At 32.1% G+C, this 18,004-nt stretch overlaps 3 protein-coding genes across 4 annotated transcripts; all 3 read right to left on the bottom strand.

Moving 5' to 3' along the window:
- Window positions 1-180: 180 nt before the first annotated feature.
- LOC108332199 (serine/threonine-protein kinase PEPKR2) lies at window positions 181-3,147 on the bottom strand. 2 transcript variants are annotated; one of them, XM_017567383.2, is made up of 4 exons: window positions 2,911-3,147; window positions 1,736-2,597; window positions 1,090-1,386; window positions 181-803 (listed from the first exon to the last, which is right to left on the bottom strand). In XM_017567383.2, the coding sequence occupies exons 2-4, from the start codon at window positions 2,493-2,495 to the stop codon at window positions 457-459; spliced, it is 1,404 nt and encodes a 467-aa protein (XP_017422872.1). In that variant the 5' UTR covers window positions 2,496-2,597; window positions 2,911-3,147; the 3' UTR covers window positions 181-456. The 2 variants fall into 2 exon arrangements, with proteins under 2 accessions (XP_017422872.1, XP_017422873.1); XM_017567384.2 differs by having other exon boundaries at window positions 1,736-2,594.
- Window positions 3,148-8,804: 5,657 nt separating this feature from the next.
- LOC108330083 (pentatricopeptide repeat-containing protein At5g27460) lies at window positions 8,805-12,000 on the bottom strand. The gene is made up of 4 exons (XM_017564560.2): window positions 11,879-12,000; window positions 11,586-11,799; window positions 9,224-10,461; window positions 8,805-9,125 (listed from the first exon to the last, which is right to left on the bottom strand). Exons 1-4 carry the CDS (start codon window positions 11,992-11,994, stop codon window positions 9,098-9,100), a joined length of 1,596 nt encoding a protein of 531 aa, XP_017420049.1. The 5' UTR covers window positions 11,995-12,000; the 3' UTR covers window positions 8,805-9,097.
- Window positions 12,001-15,535: 3,535 nt separating this feature from the next.
- Window positions 15,536-17,022, bottom strand: LOC108331057 (purine permease 1). Its single transcript, XM_017565674.2, has 2 exons — window positions 16,177-17,022; window positions 15,536-16,108 (listed from the first exon to the last, which is right to left on the bottom strand). Exons 1-2 carry the CDS (start codon window positions 16,906-16,908, stop codon window positions 15,749-15,751), a joined length of 1,092 nt encoding a protein of 363 aa, XP_017421163.1. The 5' UTR covers window positions 16,909-17,022; the 3' UTR covers window positions 15,536-15,748.
- Between the last annotated feature and the right edge of the window lie 982 nt (window positions 17,023-18,004).

Here is an 18,004-nt window from a genome sequence, read left to right as displayed (position 1 = left end):
ATAACCATCAAATTCGGAAATCATTGGATAATACTGCAATCACGGCAAAAAGTATTATAGCAATTTCTTGCCTTAATAAGAACTTTATAGCAATTCAATTTTGTCATATGTAAAGAAGATATGTCAATAGGTTTTAATAATGAGAAAGGATAAAATATTCAATTTGCTAAAAAGTAGCGATTTCAAGAAAATGATACATTACCATTCTATTCACAAATGCTGTACAATTATTGCAGTTAATCATTATTAGTTTATCAAGCAACGGGACAAAAAAATATTGCAATTAGATCTCACTATAAAGCAACTTGGGGAGGAAGCGGCACCCAGGCGAACCTTCCATAGGAGTCAGCATGTAAAATTCAGTTAAGCCCACTGTGTGATGCGTTGAGGAAAGTAGATTCTATAATCCCAGCAAGAACAGTCAAGTGGTAAATTTGGTGTCAGCCTGTCAGTAGGTTAAAATGCTTTACAAAGGTTGTTAGGCTTCATGTTAGATGAACCTTGTTGAACTATCGGACCTGTGGGACCACACACCCTGCTCCTCTTTGGTTCAGATATCCTCACATGCGAAATTGCAGAGGCAAGCACATCAATCAACACCGATTCATCCTGATCATCTGAAGTGCAACTTTCGGAGAATGAACCCTCGCTAAGTGAGTAATTATCTATTCTATTTCCTCCTAATCCTGGTTCAGGAACGGCAACAAACTGTTGAGTTGTTGCGCCAATTTGGTTCTTCAATTTTGATTTGATGGGTAGCATCGTCAATGTCTGTGCCGTGTAGAACAATATCCATGGATGTCCTGAGAAATTAAACCATAAGGTTAATATAACACGCAAACACTCAACTTAAAACTATCTCAAACATTGAAGGTATTGTAACTTCTTGTCCACAAAATATTAGGGTACAATCTTTTAACAGCTAGTTAAAGACTGATAAAACAAGGCTATTTACTTAAAGTCATTGTGATAACAAAGATAAATTTGAAGTAAACTTGCATATACTGAGGTTTGATTATTTCAATGAAATAACCTGTGAAAGATAAAACAGGCAATCTACAATGCATTCATAATATATAATGAACTTACTAAGTACTTCGTCAGCTGATATCCTAGCTGAGATATCCCTTGTTAGCATTCTCCCAATAAGATCTCGCGCAGGTTTAGATATTGATTCCCACATCCCAGTTTGGAAATCTATTTTGATGGTCTTAATAGCCTCAAAAACTGCTTCCAATGAATCTCCTTGAAATGGAAGACTGCCAACCAACAAAGCATGCAGAAGCACTCCAGCACTCCATATATCCACCTTCTCAGAGTATCTGCCTAACAATACTTCTGGGGCAACATAGGCAGGGCTTCCCGCCAAACCAGTCAAGTTCTGACCTGAGATAATATAACTATTTAGAAAACAAGACATGGATAACTGTTTGATGTGTGAAGCCAGACTGGAAAAAAATGGCCAAACAAAAAAATGATATTGCACTTAAATGCAAACAATGTGGATCCTATCGCTTTCAAAATTCGTCTCTGTTTTAAGATGAAAGTTCATTATGATGAATTCCTTCGATTAATGCACGGAAACGGGAATAACAAACATGTGGTAGGAACAGCAGCATATCTACGTAAGCCCCATACATTTTTTTTTTTCTTGATAGATACTGAACTGGATATATTTTCACAAAAGTCAGATTGGAATCGAAGTTAAATAATCAAGACAAGTTTCACATGTTACCTTCGGAGATTCTCATGGCCAAACCAAAATCTGCAAGCTTTATTTTCCCAGATGCGGTGAGCAGTATATTCTCAGGTTTGATATCTCTGTGCACAACTCCCATGTCATGACAATAGTTGATGACCAACATCACTTCCTTGAGTACATTAGCAGCCCTCTGTTCTGAATAAGGACCATCCTTAACCATCTGATCGATCAGTCGTCCCCCAGAGCACAATTCCATTACAAGATGAAAGCAATCAGCTTCCTCATATACTGCTTGTAGTGTCACAACCCCAGAATGACCGGACAAGTGTTGCATTATCTCAACCTCTCGGTGAACCGTCTCCTCTCCCTTCCTCAAGGTCTTACATGCATATTCTGCTCCGCTAACCCTGGACCGACACAGCCAAACAGACCCAAACTTGCCTTGTCCAATCGTCTCACCAGTCACATAATCATCCTCAATCTTCTTCTTCCTGCCCATCTGGGTAGCAACATCGATGCATCCAATCTTCCTCTTAAGCCCTCGCCCCGGCGTGATCAACGAAGACGTCCCACAAGGCGGGGCAGTGGCAATGCCGGCAAGCCTCCTTTTAAAGGAAGCAGCAGGCTCAGTGGCAGCATCCTCCTCCTTACAACACCTCTTCTTCAGCCTAGAACAATCCTCTAGCGAATAATGGGACTTCAAATTCGACGAAGCAGAGCCAAGATTTGGAGACAAAATAACAGGCAGATCCGCAGACGCATCAGCCTCGCTTCCTTTCCTTTTCTTCCTCATTACATCGGTTAACGTTAACAAACTATCACCACTCTCAAAAATCTCAGGATCACAACAACCCCATCCGCAAGCAAACCCCTATTTCACACCTTGATCCGTCTTCTACAATCAATACAGAGAGCATCAACAATAATCGAAAACCCGTCCGATACATACATACACATATATATGTATTATATTCGCAATCACATCCAATTTCAAGAAAACACCGTCATTATTATACGGCACGCAAAAAGGGAAAGGCAAAGGGAAAAGGGAAAACCCCCGTTCCCCCGCCACCAGAATGAGGAAGAGAAGAACCAGAAACTTTTTGGTTGCGTGTGAGAATTAACATTTTCCCAATGATCAAGCGTGGCTTACTAATAATAAAACAGCAATAATTGGACACAAGAAAATTAGCGCGAAAAGAACGAACCTCTTAGGTTTAGAGCGAAGGAGGGTCTCCACTGGAAGATTAGAGAGAATCGGAAAAAAGAAATGCGCTGGAGAAAGAATAAATGGGAAAAGGAAGAATGGCGAAGAAGATTGGTGCAGAAACCCTAAAAATCTTGGATCCAAGAATTGGGGGAAATAGGTGAATAAGAGTTATCTTGATGGTGTTATGTTTGGTGAAAAAGGGAAGTCTTGGTGTCGTGTATGGTGTGGTCAAGTGTCTTCTTTTTCTTTTCTAAAAACCAAACCTAACTTGGTTCACCGTAGGGTTATCTTATGCTGTGCCCGCATCCACGCTAAGTTCATGGAACTGCTAATGCCACTGTTCTTGGGCCCACACCTCACGTGACTCCACTCGCTCCACCTCCATTCATGCGTTTTTCTTAATTACTCACGATATTTTACAAAATACGCTAAGATGAATTAATATATTCATTTTTAGTATTATTATATATTCATTTAGTTTTATGTTTTCACGATAAAATAACAGTCAACGTTTACATTAAGCTATACTTTATAATATATGGACTGTAAGATTGTTTGGTTAATCACAAACCAATTGTTCATAATTTGGATTTTAGGTCTATTAATAAATTTAATCGATTATCAAAGAAACCGGTTCATCATATATTAATTTTAATGTTAATCAATTTAAAAATAAAATATTATTATTCATAATTAAATTATATTTAGATATGTTGATTTAAAAGTTCACCTCAAAATTTATAAATATAAATTTGTAGTAAAGATTATGTAATTTTACTTTGGTATTTGTCTTTTTCATATACTTTTGAGTGGTTTGATCTATCAATTAGACCTAATATTTAAACTTTGCAACAATTTTTGAACTTTTTACAATTTACTGTAACTTAGATAATTGACATCAATCCTATATTCAAAAAGAGTATACTATTTTTTTAATCCAATTTAGTTCTTATAAAATAATATTTATATTCGAAGCTTGATTCAGATAATTATACATTTAAAAGGCTAGAGTTAAGAGAATATTATATATTTTTTTTGTTAAGTATTCAAGTTTTTTATTATCAACAAGTAGGTGATGAACTAATTAACATAAATATTATTTTAACGGTTTTCATGTATGCTAAATTTGACATTTCTCCACTTCTTAAAAAAATATCCGAATAAAATTTTATGTGGAATGTAGTTTCTATTGAAACGCCACACATTTTAGCTTAAGTTGATGGTTCTTAATTGTAATCGAGGGTTGAGCATGTTAATTGTGGTGGTGAATACATCATTTTGAGAGTAGCCTTAATTGGCATAAACAATCCATATGGATAACACATGCCTAAGGCTGTGTTCATTTGGAGGGAAAATACTATTCACGTGAATTATCGCGGATGGATTTTCAAAAGCAAGGTCGTTCGTTTTGATGGATTTGCACGGATTTGATAAGATGGATATTCGCTAATTTGCGGGATTCCACTGTTCAGCTCATCTCGCAAATGTGAGAGGATTTGCGATGATTTACGAGGGAAAGACGTATATACCCATCTTTGCTTCCATACATCAGCCAAAAATAACCGGTTACAGCAGAGTGTAACCGGTTACAGAGAAGAATGAATTTTGCTTGCACCCGCGTAACCTGTTACGCGAGCACGTAACCGGTTACGCAATATATATTTTTCAATTTTTTTTATAATTATTTTAATATTATAATTTAAAAAATGTACATTTTAATAATTAAGTATATTATATTTTCTAATTTATTAAAAATAAGTTGATTATTTAATTTTTATAATTTTTAAACATTAATTTTATAAATTATTCATAATTTTTTTTTTCTTTATAAACATTTTTATAATTAAATATAACATTTTATATTACTTTTATAACTAGGGGCATTTTGGTAATCTTTAATTTCTATCAATTAAACTAATTTTTAAAATCTATCACATCAATCAAATCCTACATTAATTCTCACAAACTTTACTTCCAAATCCACTTTCAATTACCCACAAATCCACTCAAAAAAACAACTAAAAAATTATCCTCAAATCCACTCAAATCCATTCAAATCATCTCCCCCAAATCTACCCAAAACAACACAGCCTAAAAGAGGTAAAATTATATTCCCATGGAGTGACTCACCCTAGAAAGAAATATAAAGATTATCAATTAAAATAGAGAAAATAAATAAATAAAAGTGAGCTTAAATAAAATAAATCTGACGTTATTCACAAGTTGGATTTAAGAAGTTGTAGTCAGGGAGTTTCTTTTCTGATTTGTATGACAAATGTAGTGAAAAAGATATTTTGATAATGTCTTTATTGATTGTGAGTATATTTTTCAATCCTAAGTTCAAGTCTTCTCTAAAAATAAATGTAATTGTGAAAATTTGGTATATTTTGTGTTATTAAGAATTCTACATCTTAAAGAATTTAAAATCTTTTAAATTAAATACTTCAGGATAGTTTTAAATATTTTTTCAATAAAAGTGTGCTTTACTTTTGATGATATGACACTTCCCTAAAATTGTTGTGCATTTCATGAACTTTCTAAAATTTAGATATTGTTTGGGACTAACTTTTAAGCTCCTATTCAGCCATGTCGTGTTCAAGAAAAAAAAAGAATAGAAAGGGAAAAGCTGAATATGGAAAGAAACTAAAGGATGAAATGTTAGGTCTAACTTTAATGTCTTAATAGGTCCCTATTTTCGTCCCAAATTTGAAATAGGTCCTTGTTATATTTGAAGTCTTAATTAGATCCTTATTTTTGTTAATTTGATGCAAATAAATCCTTTCTGTCAATTTCAGAAAACGGCGTTAAGGAGTGCGTGACGTGGCGTGTGTGAATTCAATTTTTTAATACTCAGAAATTTTGAATGAAGTAAATATAGTATACTCAAATGAAGTAAATATAGTTTAATGTCTCAATTTTTTAATACTCAGGAAAGGATTTATTTGCATCAAATTAACAAAAATAAAGATTTAATTAAGACTTCAAATATAATATGGACCTATTTCAAATTTGGGACGAAAATAGGGACTTATTGAGACATTAAACCATTAAAAAATTGAATTCACACACGCCACGTCACGCACTCCTTAACGTCGTTTTCTGAAATTGACGGAAAGGATTTATTTGCATGAAATTAACAAAAATAAGGATCTAATTAAGACTTCAAATATAACAGGAACCTATTTCAAATTTGGGATGAAAATAGGGACCTATTGAGACATTAAACCTAAAATCTAATATAATTGAAATGTGACGAGAAATAGAAAGAAAGAGAAGCTTGCATAGTTCAAATTTCTCCATTGCCATTTATGGTATAGTATTTTATTTTACAACTACGTAGTGTTCAGAATTATATATAATTTATGTGTATATTATAGAGTAAATAAAGGAGTTTATAATTTAATTCTTTTTCATATATATATATATATATATATATATATATATATATATATATATATATATATATATATATATATATATATATATATATCTATATATATATAATGTTTTAGGTGTGAGATCAATTTCCGTTGTTTAATTACCGACATATTGTCCAAATTGCTCGAATAGTATTTATAAAAAATACTTCAATGTCGATATAGTATTAATGTACTGATGCATGTGTTACATATTTCATGCTCGCCGCTATGAATAGTTGATACCCGCGAGTAATAGGTATCCGTAGGTAGCGAGTAATAGATCTACAAGTAATGAGAATTTAGTACTTACTTATTAACGAGTCGGATTCAGATATCATAGTACTTGTACCTGTTAGATATCCACTACGCATTAAGAAAATGAAATTACATTTATATCCTTATTAAGTTTAAATTGTTATTGAGGTTTTACCCAAAAAATATATTTTTTGCTACTAATAATTCATAAAACACTATCAAGCAATTACAAATATTTCAAAAAATGAAAATAAAAAATTACATTATTGTAACATATAAATGTCAAAGTTACTTCCAATGTACATAAATCTTTTCGCTTTCTCATCAAACTCATTCATTAGAGGACATAGGAATTAGAGAGATATATACCCTTGTGCTTTTCCCCAACAAACTCATTATTCATTATATGGTATAAGAATTGGAAATTCACACATTTAACATATCTTATGCATACATATATGTGACCTTTGCACTCTTTTTTCTAAGTGAGGTTGTTGGTTTTTTGTTCATATAGTTTAGTATTATAACCAAACTTCTCCTTCAAGATTCTATCCTTTACGGTCTAAAACTTATTTTGTTTTCTTGTGAGATTATTGTCACTTAAATAATTATTTAAAACTTTATAGTTTTGCTTCTTTCTATATTATCTTTATTTCTTACAATTTAATTTGAATCTTATTTAAAAACTCTCTCGTAAGCATGAACAACTTTTCATGAGTTTGGTAAGTCCTCTAATTAGAATTTTTTTAAAGGAGATTTACATTTAAATTTAGAACTATCAACGAGTTAAAACTCGTGAGTCAATTTAGCCACTACATGTTCGAGTCAGATTGGATTAAAAAAATTACAAATTTTGACACGGATTAAAAGTGAACTTGACTCATTAAGAACTCTACTCATCCAAATTGAATCTGTAATGAGCCAAATTGACTCACAACTCATGCATAAATTCTAAACATTAAATTACATTAAATTATATTAAACAACAAAAACTATTATATTATATTTTTGTAATTTTGAATAGTATTTAAAGTTTAACATACAACTCATGCATGAATTCTAAACATTAAATTACATTAAATTATATTAAACAACAAAAACTATTATATTATATTTTTGTAATTTTGAATAGTATTTAAAGTTTAACATAATTTTGGATTATACGTAGATTGAACTTTATTTACTTTCAATTAGAAAAAGATTGTAACCTTTTTTTTGGATTAAAGAAAAAAAATTATAATTAAGGAAATCAGCCTGATTAACTCACCAACTCATGATAAATAACATCTCAATTTTTTTGAGCTCACTAACAAGTAAATCAAGTTAAATTAACTCACTAAGTGACTAATCTATGATAAGACAAACCGAGTCGAATGACCATTTTTTACAATCCTACTAAAAATCCTATGCAGAAGCATGAAATATCTTACTAATTAACATTGACATCAATTATAAATATTAGGAGATAAATAAGATCCACAAACGACCATTTCGGAATTTCATTAAATTGAACCTAAAAGGTTATGATTTTATGTATTAAGGCATTCAATAGTGTTGTCAAAATGGGTTGTAACCCACGAGCCAACCCAGCTCACCGCAAGTTTGAGCCGAGTTGGATTTAAAGAAATGTAATTTTTTTATGCAGACTAGTTTTCAACCCGACTCACTGGGTTGAACTGGTGGTGAGCCAAGGCTCACCAACCCACCTAATTTAATTTAATTATTTATTATTTTATGTTTTAATATTATTAGTTAATATTTTTTTATTATATTATAGATGGTGATAAAAAAATGTTTAAAGAAAAAAAAATATTGTAGATTTTTCTATTTAAGGTTCTAATATTATAAATGGACAAGTGATACAAAAATATCAATATTAAAAACTTATTTGTTCGTCTTTTATACATGTTTTTGGAGTACGCTTGAATTGTATGATATTTTTTTATTTTAAATTATCTTTGAAGTTTAACATCATTTTAGTATATCGTTTATTTAGATTTGAATTAAAAAAAATTAAAATTTTTTTATTTTAAAAAAAACTTATAATTAAATGAGCCATTGAGTCAATTCATTTAATCCACCAATCCGTAGTGGATTGAGCCAATCCGTAGTGGATTGAGCCCGGTTCAAATTTTTTCAGCTTGCTAATAAGTAAGCTGGGTTAGATTAGCTACTAACCCGTGGTGAGTGAGATTAAAACTAACTTAAATTCAAAAACTAATTTTAAATCATTACCAATATATCCCATTTCAGAAACTAATTTTTGAGATATAATTAATGTTATCCAACTTTAGTCCTCGGGACGAGTTGTCTTTAAAAAAGAAATACAAAAACGCTAACGAAACTAAGACAAAAAAGATTGAAGGTTGTAGACACTTAGTCATTTTTTTCTTCCAATATCTACTTTCGTTTACTCTTAGATAATTTATTTATTTGAACACTTATCTCAGCCTCGTTGTGATAACTTTTTTACTAAGGAAAGGATTACCAAGAATGAAATCAACTTCCAGGTTACTGCTTCACCTCCAAACTTTTCAGCCTGAACACATTCACAAAACAAGAATTATTCTTAGGAGGGAAAACTGCTCAACTTGTAACAAGCAATCAGGAAAACGTAATGGAGCAGATGTTACCTACAAAGTGAAAGCTTTAACAATGGAACGTGTCTCATCATCCATCTCAATCTTATCTTCATCCATCATTTTAAGGATATGTAAAGGTGGTTTGTTGGCATAAAGGTGCATTCTTAGCAATATTTTATACAATGGTAAACTAGCAAGACCAAAATTATGGATATCTGTAATATAAATGTTTGCATATTCAAGATTCCCATCTTTCTCCAAAATCTCCGCAATGGCCAACACAAGTTCATGTGGTGGCCTCCAATGACAATTTTTTGTCATAGCCAAAGCTCTTTTCATTGCAATAAAAGCCTCGTCTATTTTTTTCCTATTCACGTATCCTTCTACAAGAATTTCCATTGTCTTATAGTTTGGACAGCCACCCTTTTGCAACGTGTGGAGATGTAATGATTCAGCTTCTTCCATTAATCCATCCCTCACATATGCACCCAAAAGAACATTAGAGACTCTGATATCATACTTCCGACAATTAGATTCCCATTCTGAGAAGACTCTCTCGGCTTGCAGAATGTCCCCGAGCTTCACCAAGGATGTTAGTATGCAAATGTAGTTAGCACAACTGATTCTTTTATCAACTGCCTTACTAGCTTCCCATAACCGCAAGACTCCCTCCTTATCCTTCAAAGAAGCATATAGTGTTATGAGGAAGAAGTAACCGAAGTGATTACAGGTAGTCAGTTTCTTTTCAGCATCTTTGAGAACCAGAATGGCTTTCTTAGGTTGCCCTGCTTTCTTGTAAACATTGGCCAATGTAGCAAGACTACTCCATCCCACTTCAACGTTCTTGTCATTTTGCATTTGTCTAAAAACTGCCTCTACTGTTGCAATCCCATATCCTTCTTCCTCACTATAGGCATTCATCCAAAGATTGTAGGAGAGAACGTTGCAGGGTATTTTATTCCGCTTCATTTGCTGGATAACAAGGGGCACCTTCCTGTACTCACAGGTCACTAGATACAGCTTCATCATCTCATTAAAAGGGTGAGGACTCACCACTAGCCCCAACTCATAGAGCTTCACCATTAAAGCCTCAGCCTTAGTAGTATCCCTATATCTTACATATCCACGAAGAAGTGTGAGACAAGCCGCCTTCTTTGTAGCCGAGTCGGGTAGATTCATAAAATATTCTTCAGCTTCCATTAAACCATAATTTTCAATGATTAACTCCAATTTCATAGCATGATCAACTGGGATCATACGGAAATTCTTCTGATTTTCTATCCACTTAAATAACTGTAAAACAATAATTGACAAATTTCAATTGCTAATCTAATTTACTATACACTGTCTCAAAACCTAATTGCATTATAATGACATGCTTGCCACAGAATGAAAGAATCCCTTATCGGAAAATGTCGGTTATGAAATGCCTTGCACAGTAAATCCTTGAAAGTGGAGCAAAGTGGCTGGCCCAAAAGCACTATTGGTACAGTGGAATGCAGAGCAGTCAATGCAAAAATAGAAGACTTAATGCAAACAATTTATACTACATGCAAACTAATGCACTTTAAGACATTCTCACCCCTAATTCTCAAAACGCATTATTTAAAAGGCACAATCATAGTTAACCTATGGCATTATAAAAGCAATAAGTCAATACAACACGAGGCATGACAAATAAAGAATGCAGCACCAAATCAATTGCTAAATAAGTTTAGGCCTCTAAGGCATAACCTATAGATTCGATGCCTAAAAACAAATATAAGCAAGAATTATCCTTATTTTTCAATCAAACTCATCATCTCCAATATATCTTGAGCTTTCTTAAAGATTATTGCTATCATCAATAATATAGTCATATCTCATCCTCTTTCTTTTCATTTCTCTCCACTTCTACATTTTGCGCCCCTTTTTTCCGCTCCATCTTCAATAATATCCCCTGCCCTAGAGCTTCAATGCCTCGAAGTTGCTCTCTTCAATTTTGTTTGAAGTTTAGTAAAGGTTGTACCCTCCCCAGCCCCAATTATGTGAGCAAAAACTTCCCAAGACAAAAGTATTTTCACAAAAACCCAGCTCCTCTTTATCAGTGTCTCCGTTCCACCCATTTCTGCAACCGGTCACTCATAATAACCGTAAACAATGTCATTTATTAGAATGGGACCATTCACATCAAGAACGTCAAATTGTTGTGTTAAGAGTTTTGCTATACTAGATGAAAACCAAGTCTTCCATCTGTTGCTGCTCAAACTTGCTTCTCTTCATATGAACCTATTGTATAACTTCAAGCATATTTGTTTTACTATTACTATAAGAAACTTAATAACTTAGACTAATTTAAATCTAGCTATATTCTCAAAATCGGGTGCCCAAAGCGATGAACAAAATTGGAAGCAATAAACGGCAGAAGAAAATCGAACCTCAAGGGCGTGGTGGTAGCGCTTCGATTTGACTAGGGTTCTGGCGATGCTTCTGAACTGGGAGGGTGAAACATCGTTGCCTTCGTCCACCCAATTTTGAAGCACCGGCAATGGATTCTGCTTTGGGGATTTGAGCTTGCGCAAGAACGGCACGTGCAACGTCGAAGCGCGTGAAGCAACTGTGCTACAAAGAGTTCGTGTCCCGACCACAAAACTGATGCAGTGAAATTTTCCGGGTTAAGAAGGTAAATGGTAATGAGGAAAGCTGAGAGCGAAGAAGGGGTTGCGCGTACCGTCTGACTCCGGCGGAGAGGGGGTGGTTCGCCATCACCGGGCAGATGAACGGACGGTGCTGATTCGTCCTATAGGAATCGATGGTTTGCCCAAGTAATTTCCTTTTCCTTTCCATTTAATATAAAAGTTAAACCAAAATAATGTTTTTGTCCTCAGGATACATTGATTTTAAAAATGTTTATTGTTAAAACTGTTTTATTAACCGAAGTGAAACATTTTTAATGAAATTTATGGAATAAATATGTCATAAATATTTTTATGATTATTATCATGTGTTCATAGTTTTATTTGTTCTCATAATTATAAATAAAATGCTTAATTTCATAGTTAAAAATGAAAATACAGATAGCTAGTATACTTTTGATAAATAGAAATGTATTCTTTAATTATAATAAAATGAAATTACAAAACAAATGAAATATACTTAATGCCAAAAAATTTATATTTATTATTTCAAATTATGTTTAAATATAATAAATAGTTTTATTATTAGTTTTCTGACATTAAACTAGATCACTTAATTAATATAAAAGTTTAAAAAAATGGATCTTGATTGATATTTTATTTTTTATTCTTTTCATCCATTTCATTATAAACATCTCTAATTATATTATTTTTAACCAAAGTCTTTCGTTTTTTAATAAAATTAAATATTATTTCAACTAAAATATTAATTCACCATATTAATTTTATAAATATAACTAGTGTTCTTTAAAAAAAAATATTTAGTTAATACTCATTGAATATTTTATATTCATATTCATAAAAGATTTAAGTGGATCTGCTACTCTAAATAATAAATCTTATTTTGACCATTAAAAACATTTAAGTTATAGTTAGAATCTTATTATTTGTCTTCGTATCCACGTTTAAGATTATAATATTTTATTCTTTTATAAAACATTGTTTTCATGTTCAAGAGTATGTTATTTATGAGTAATAAAAAATAAATTTAATTTATATTAAAGTTGAACTTATTTAATAATTAATATATTTAATATGGTTATTTGTTTTGATCGGTGATGTGGATAATGAATAATTGTTGAGTAAAGATTTTTTATACATCTAAATATTTTACGTTCATTTGATATTATTTTTATTTACTTTTTATTTTTATTTTTTAAACAATACAAAAATTTACAATTTTTTTGATAATTTTATTCTTGTAATTTGTGTCAAATAAATGTAAAAGTGTGTCATATTATTATTATTCTTGAACATAATGGAGGCATTTATTTTTTCCTTTCTTTTATTTTGCACTGGAATTATGTAATGTAACTCATTGGGAAAAAATAGAGGTGAAAATGGTTTAAATTATAGGATTTTGAGTTGTGAACCAATGGAAGATTTTGCATTAAATCTAGTTGTTTGAGTTACTAGTCTTTAGTTGACTGTGTTTTTTAATGCTCCTTGGAAGTATAAATGTGTGTGTGTGATGATGGGACAATACGAGGAAACAATCATGCAAAAGAATGGAAACTTTTCATGCTAATGAAATAATCCAAAGTTATTACTTATATATACCCTAATGCCTTCAAATTCATATAAATTGGTGCATATCTAAATCATCATAAACTTGCTTTATTTAGTTCAAATCTTACATAAACTTTGTATATAATAATAACAACATAGTAATGATAGAAAAATGAATTAAAAAGATATTTTTGAAGTTATTCTTGTTGAAGGAGAACATAATGATTTTTGTCAAATAAAAAAAATTATAATTATAAAAAAACATTATAAACCTGTATTTGTTAATTTAAATTTATTACTATGACAAAAACTATTTTCGAATATCAAATTAAATCCTAACATATTCTTTTGTCTTTAAAGTGTTATACAGTAGTATGACAATTTGTGAGGGTCTAAATGTAAATTAAGATTATTTTTTTTATTTAATAATAAAATAATTTATATTAAAATGTAATAATTTTATTCAATTTTTTTTTGTTAGAATGTTTTTATATAAAATTATCTATTAGATTGTTATAATTAATTTTATTTAATATATTTTTTAAAAGATAATATGGCTAAAATGGTAATAACAAATTATTTTTTTTTCTAAACAAAATTATTTACCCAAAAAGATGTTATTAACCCATTAAGTATAATTTTCTAGATAAAAAAATTAACAATTATTCATAATAATTTAATTAAGTTTTTTTCTCAAACATAATTTACAATTAATTTAAAAGAAATAAAGTATTGATTTTTGTTTGGATTTTTTTATTCTTGAAGACATAAAACAAAAATTTTACTTACTTTAACCTTAAGTCGATCAATTACAACTATTATAATTTCTTTGCAGATGATCTAATCATAAGGAAAGATATTTTCTTTAAGGCTCTGTTCGTTTGGAGGGAAAACACTATTCACATGAATTACCGCGGACAGATTTTCAAAAGTAAGGTCGTTCTTTTTGGTGGATTTGCGCGGATTTGGTAAGACGGATATTCGCTGATTTGCGGGATTGCACTATTCAGCTCATCTCGCAAATGTATGAGGATTTGCGATGATTTACGAGGGAAAGACTAATATACCCATTTGCTTCAGCCAAAAATAACACATTAATAACCGGTTACAGTAGAGTGTAATCGGTTACAGAGAAGAATAATTTTGCTTCCACACGCGTAACCTGTTACGCGAACGCATAATTAGTTACGCAAACGCGTAACCAGTTACGCGAACGCGTAACCAGTTACGCGAACCCGTAACCAGTTACGCGAACGCGTAACCGGTTACACGAACACGTAACCGGTTACGCAATATATATTTTTTCAGTTTTTTTAATAATTATTTTAATATTATAATTTAAAAAGATGTACATTTTAATAAAATTAGGTATATTGTATTTTCTAATTTATTAAAAATAAGTTGATTATTTAATATTTATAATTTTTAAACATTAATTTTATAAATTATTCATAATTTTTTTATAAACATTTTTATAATTAAATATAACATTTTATATTACTTTTATACCTAGGGGCATTTTGGTAATCTTTAATTTCTATCAATTAAACTAATTTTTAAAATCTATCACATCAATCAAATCCTACACTAATTCTCACAAACTTTACTTCCAAATCCACTCTCAATTACCCACAAATCCACTCAAGAAACAACTAAAAAATTACCCTCAAATCCATTCAAATCCATTCAAATTATCTCCTCCAAATCTATCCCAACGAACAGAGCCTAAGAATAAACAACTGCAAAAAGACCACTGAAGAGTTTAAGAATGTCAAATATAGACGACGCGTGATTTTATCATATCATCACCTTTTTCATTAACCTACGGACAAAAAAGCACGATGACTTTTCTTAGCTCGGTGACGATAGTTATTTTGATACTAATCTTAATTTATTGATAAGCTAAAGTCGGATCCAAATCAAAAAGTACAATAATCAACCATTATGTACATATTATAGTAAAACATCATACCTTAACTTTTACTATAAAGAGAGTAAAATTGATTCAAATGAAACTTTTATGAAACTTTTGAGCAGGAATAAATGGGTTGATGGAGTAGGGACATTAAAGTCTGGTTGAATAAAAAATTGCTAATATAGTGTTACATTACATCAGTCAAGAGATCTATGAGTTTAAATTTCTTTTTTCTATTTTCTGAAATATTTTTTAAAGACAAATCGTGTAATAGAATTCCATGCTCTGTATAAACAATAATTGATGTGAGTATGTCCGTCGACATACTTGGAATTCGAATACATAGATTCTTATCTAGTATTGCCTTATATGTGACCATACTTTTTATGAAGAACACCACAACCAAACATAGTAGAAAAATCTATACTACCATAATGTTCTCCGAGATTTCACAACAACCAATAACATAAACAGTACATTCTCATTTTTCAATCACTCCCATTTCAGGCATCTCTGTTGCTTCCATGTCGCTGCTCTTCTTTTTCTTCATCTTCTTCTCATGTTTAATCTCCCCATAGAAGTAAGACACCATGCCCCAGAGCGACAGAAACAGAGAAACACCCTTCTCAGCTTGAAACTTCTCTTTGTAGAAAATAACCGCCAACACTTCCGTTACGGGTAGCAGCACCGCAATCAAAATACCAGAAAACAAAGACGACGCACAGAAAATAACCCCAATAGCTCCCAAGAAAAAAGCTTGCCATATTATTGCACTCCCCACCAACACAACGTAATAATTAACTTCCCCGTGCTTGAATGTTTTAGCTTCTCTCGGAATCACCTGCCATAAATTCAGATGATTAATAACAAAATTAACTATTTTTACGGCTAATACGTTGTTAAGTGTACCTTAAAGTCGTTGTTAATGATCATGCCGATGAGGCAAAAGAGAGTGGCGGAGAAGCACATCACGAACTGAATCTCCATGACAAGGGAATAGGTAATGGGTTGTTTGGTTTTTTTGTACACCAACTCCACCATGGGTAACACGAAGCCGTACAATGCTGCAGCGATTACTGTCATCACGAACCCCATCACGTAGGCCTTCACAGACTCGCCGGGGGGGCGGTCTCCGCTGCTGTGGAGCGCCAGAACGCCGGCGCCGACGGTAAGCAAAACTACTGCGTTCACGGAGTACGAGGTGAACTTCTGGCGCACCAGCAGGAACGCGAACAGGGCGGTGAAGCCGAGTTGTGTGGCGATGATGAGTGATGACGTGGACACGGGGAGGCGCGCCACGCCGTAGGCGTAGAGATAGTCGTCGAGGCCGGTGAGGACTCCGATGAAGACGGAGGCCGCGAGGAGAGGGGGTTTCATCGAGACCGGACTGGGTTTAGCGGTCCCCGCCGCTACCGCCGCTGCGCGGCGGCGGAAGTAAGAGACGGCGAGGGGGAGTAGCATGAAGGGGAAGCCGGCTGTTTCGAGGAAGCTGGAAAGCCAGACACGGTTGCCGCCACGGAGGAAGTAGAGACGCATAACGAGGGGGCCGCCGGCGGTTCCGACGGCGAGTAAGAGACAGTTTATTATGAGAAGAATCCGTTTCATGGTTCTGTTTTTCTCTCCTTCGCTTCCTTGGGCCATATCTGCAGTTCTAACTCTTCTTCTTTCTCTTCTCTACTGTTTCCAATGCTAGAACATCTCCAACAATGTTGAATGCTTATCGATATGTTTGAGGGTTTTATATTGAATAATTTTTGTGTTTTTAATAAAATTAGTATTTTTCTTAAATACCCATTTTTGTTTTTCTTTTCTTTTCTGGACAAGTACGTACAACTACTAGAATAAATACTAGGTGTCTAAATTATGGATCTGAATCTTCATATTCTATGTTATCTTTATTTGGTTTTATCTGTGGTTCTGCTTTTACACTGCATTTATTCGCCAGATTAAATTGGATATAAACTATTTTTTGTTTATAAAAAATGTTAGCAGATAAACACTAAGTATTATATATAAAATAAAAAATGTATTATATATATATATATGTATATATTGATAATTTATAAGAGAATGACTGTTAGTGAGTACATTAATATAATTTTACATATAATAATCTATTCAACAATTTCTTTATATAACTATATTAAATTGAGACACTAGATTATATATTCAATGGTTAGCAATACTAATAGATAAAAAGTGAGTTGAGTTTAATTGAAAACTAAAATGTGATTTATTTTTGTTTGTTGTTTGGCAATTGGCGACATATTGTGTTTGATGACAGCTGCTGTAACCCTGTTATGCACATTCATTGGACAGAATGTGACAAAAAGAAGGGAAATAACGATATTTTGACATACATTATACTTATTTCATGCATATTGTAATAAAAAAAATTATATTTGTAAAGAAAAAAAAAATGTAATGAAAAATAATGTTAAAAATGAGTGTGAAAAAAATTGTCTCAAATACTATGGTTTGTTTGGTATCTGTTGGATCTACTTCGTCCACCAGACAGGTTTCGCAAAGCCGGACAATTGAATTAGAGAAAATAAATTAGGCATATTGACTTTTATGATAAATAAATGGAAAATGCAATTTATAAACAACTAGTCTTCTGACCCCGCATACGCACATGCTTTTTGTTTCGTATATGTGTTTTTTTTAATAATAATATATTTGAAAGATAAGATATATATATAAATGAGTTTATAAGTATAGGTAGATGTAAATGTTA

This window comes from Vigna angularis, chromosome 4 (assembly GCF_016808095.1).
Source record: "Vigna angularis cultivar LongXiaoDou No.4 chromosome 4, ASM1680809v1, whole genome shotgun sequence".
NCBI classification, from domain to species: Eukaryota; Viridiplantae; Streptophyta; class Magnoliopsida; order Fabales; family Fabaceae; genus Vigna; species Vigna angularis.
This window is presented reverse-complemented; position numbering and strand designations above follow the sequence as displayed.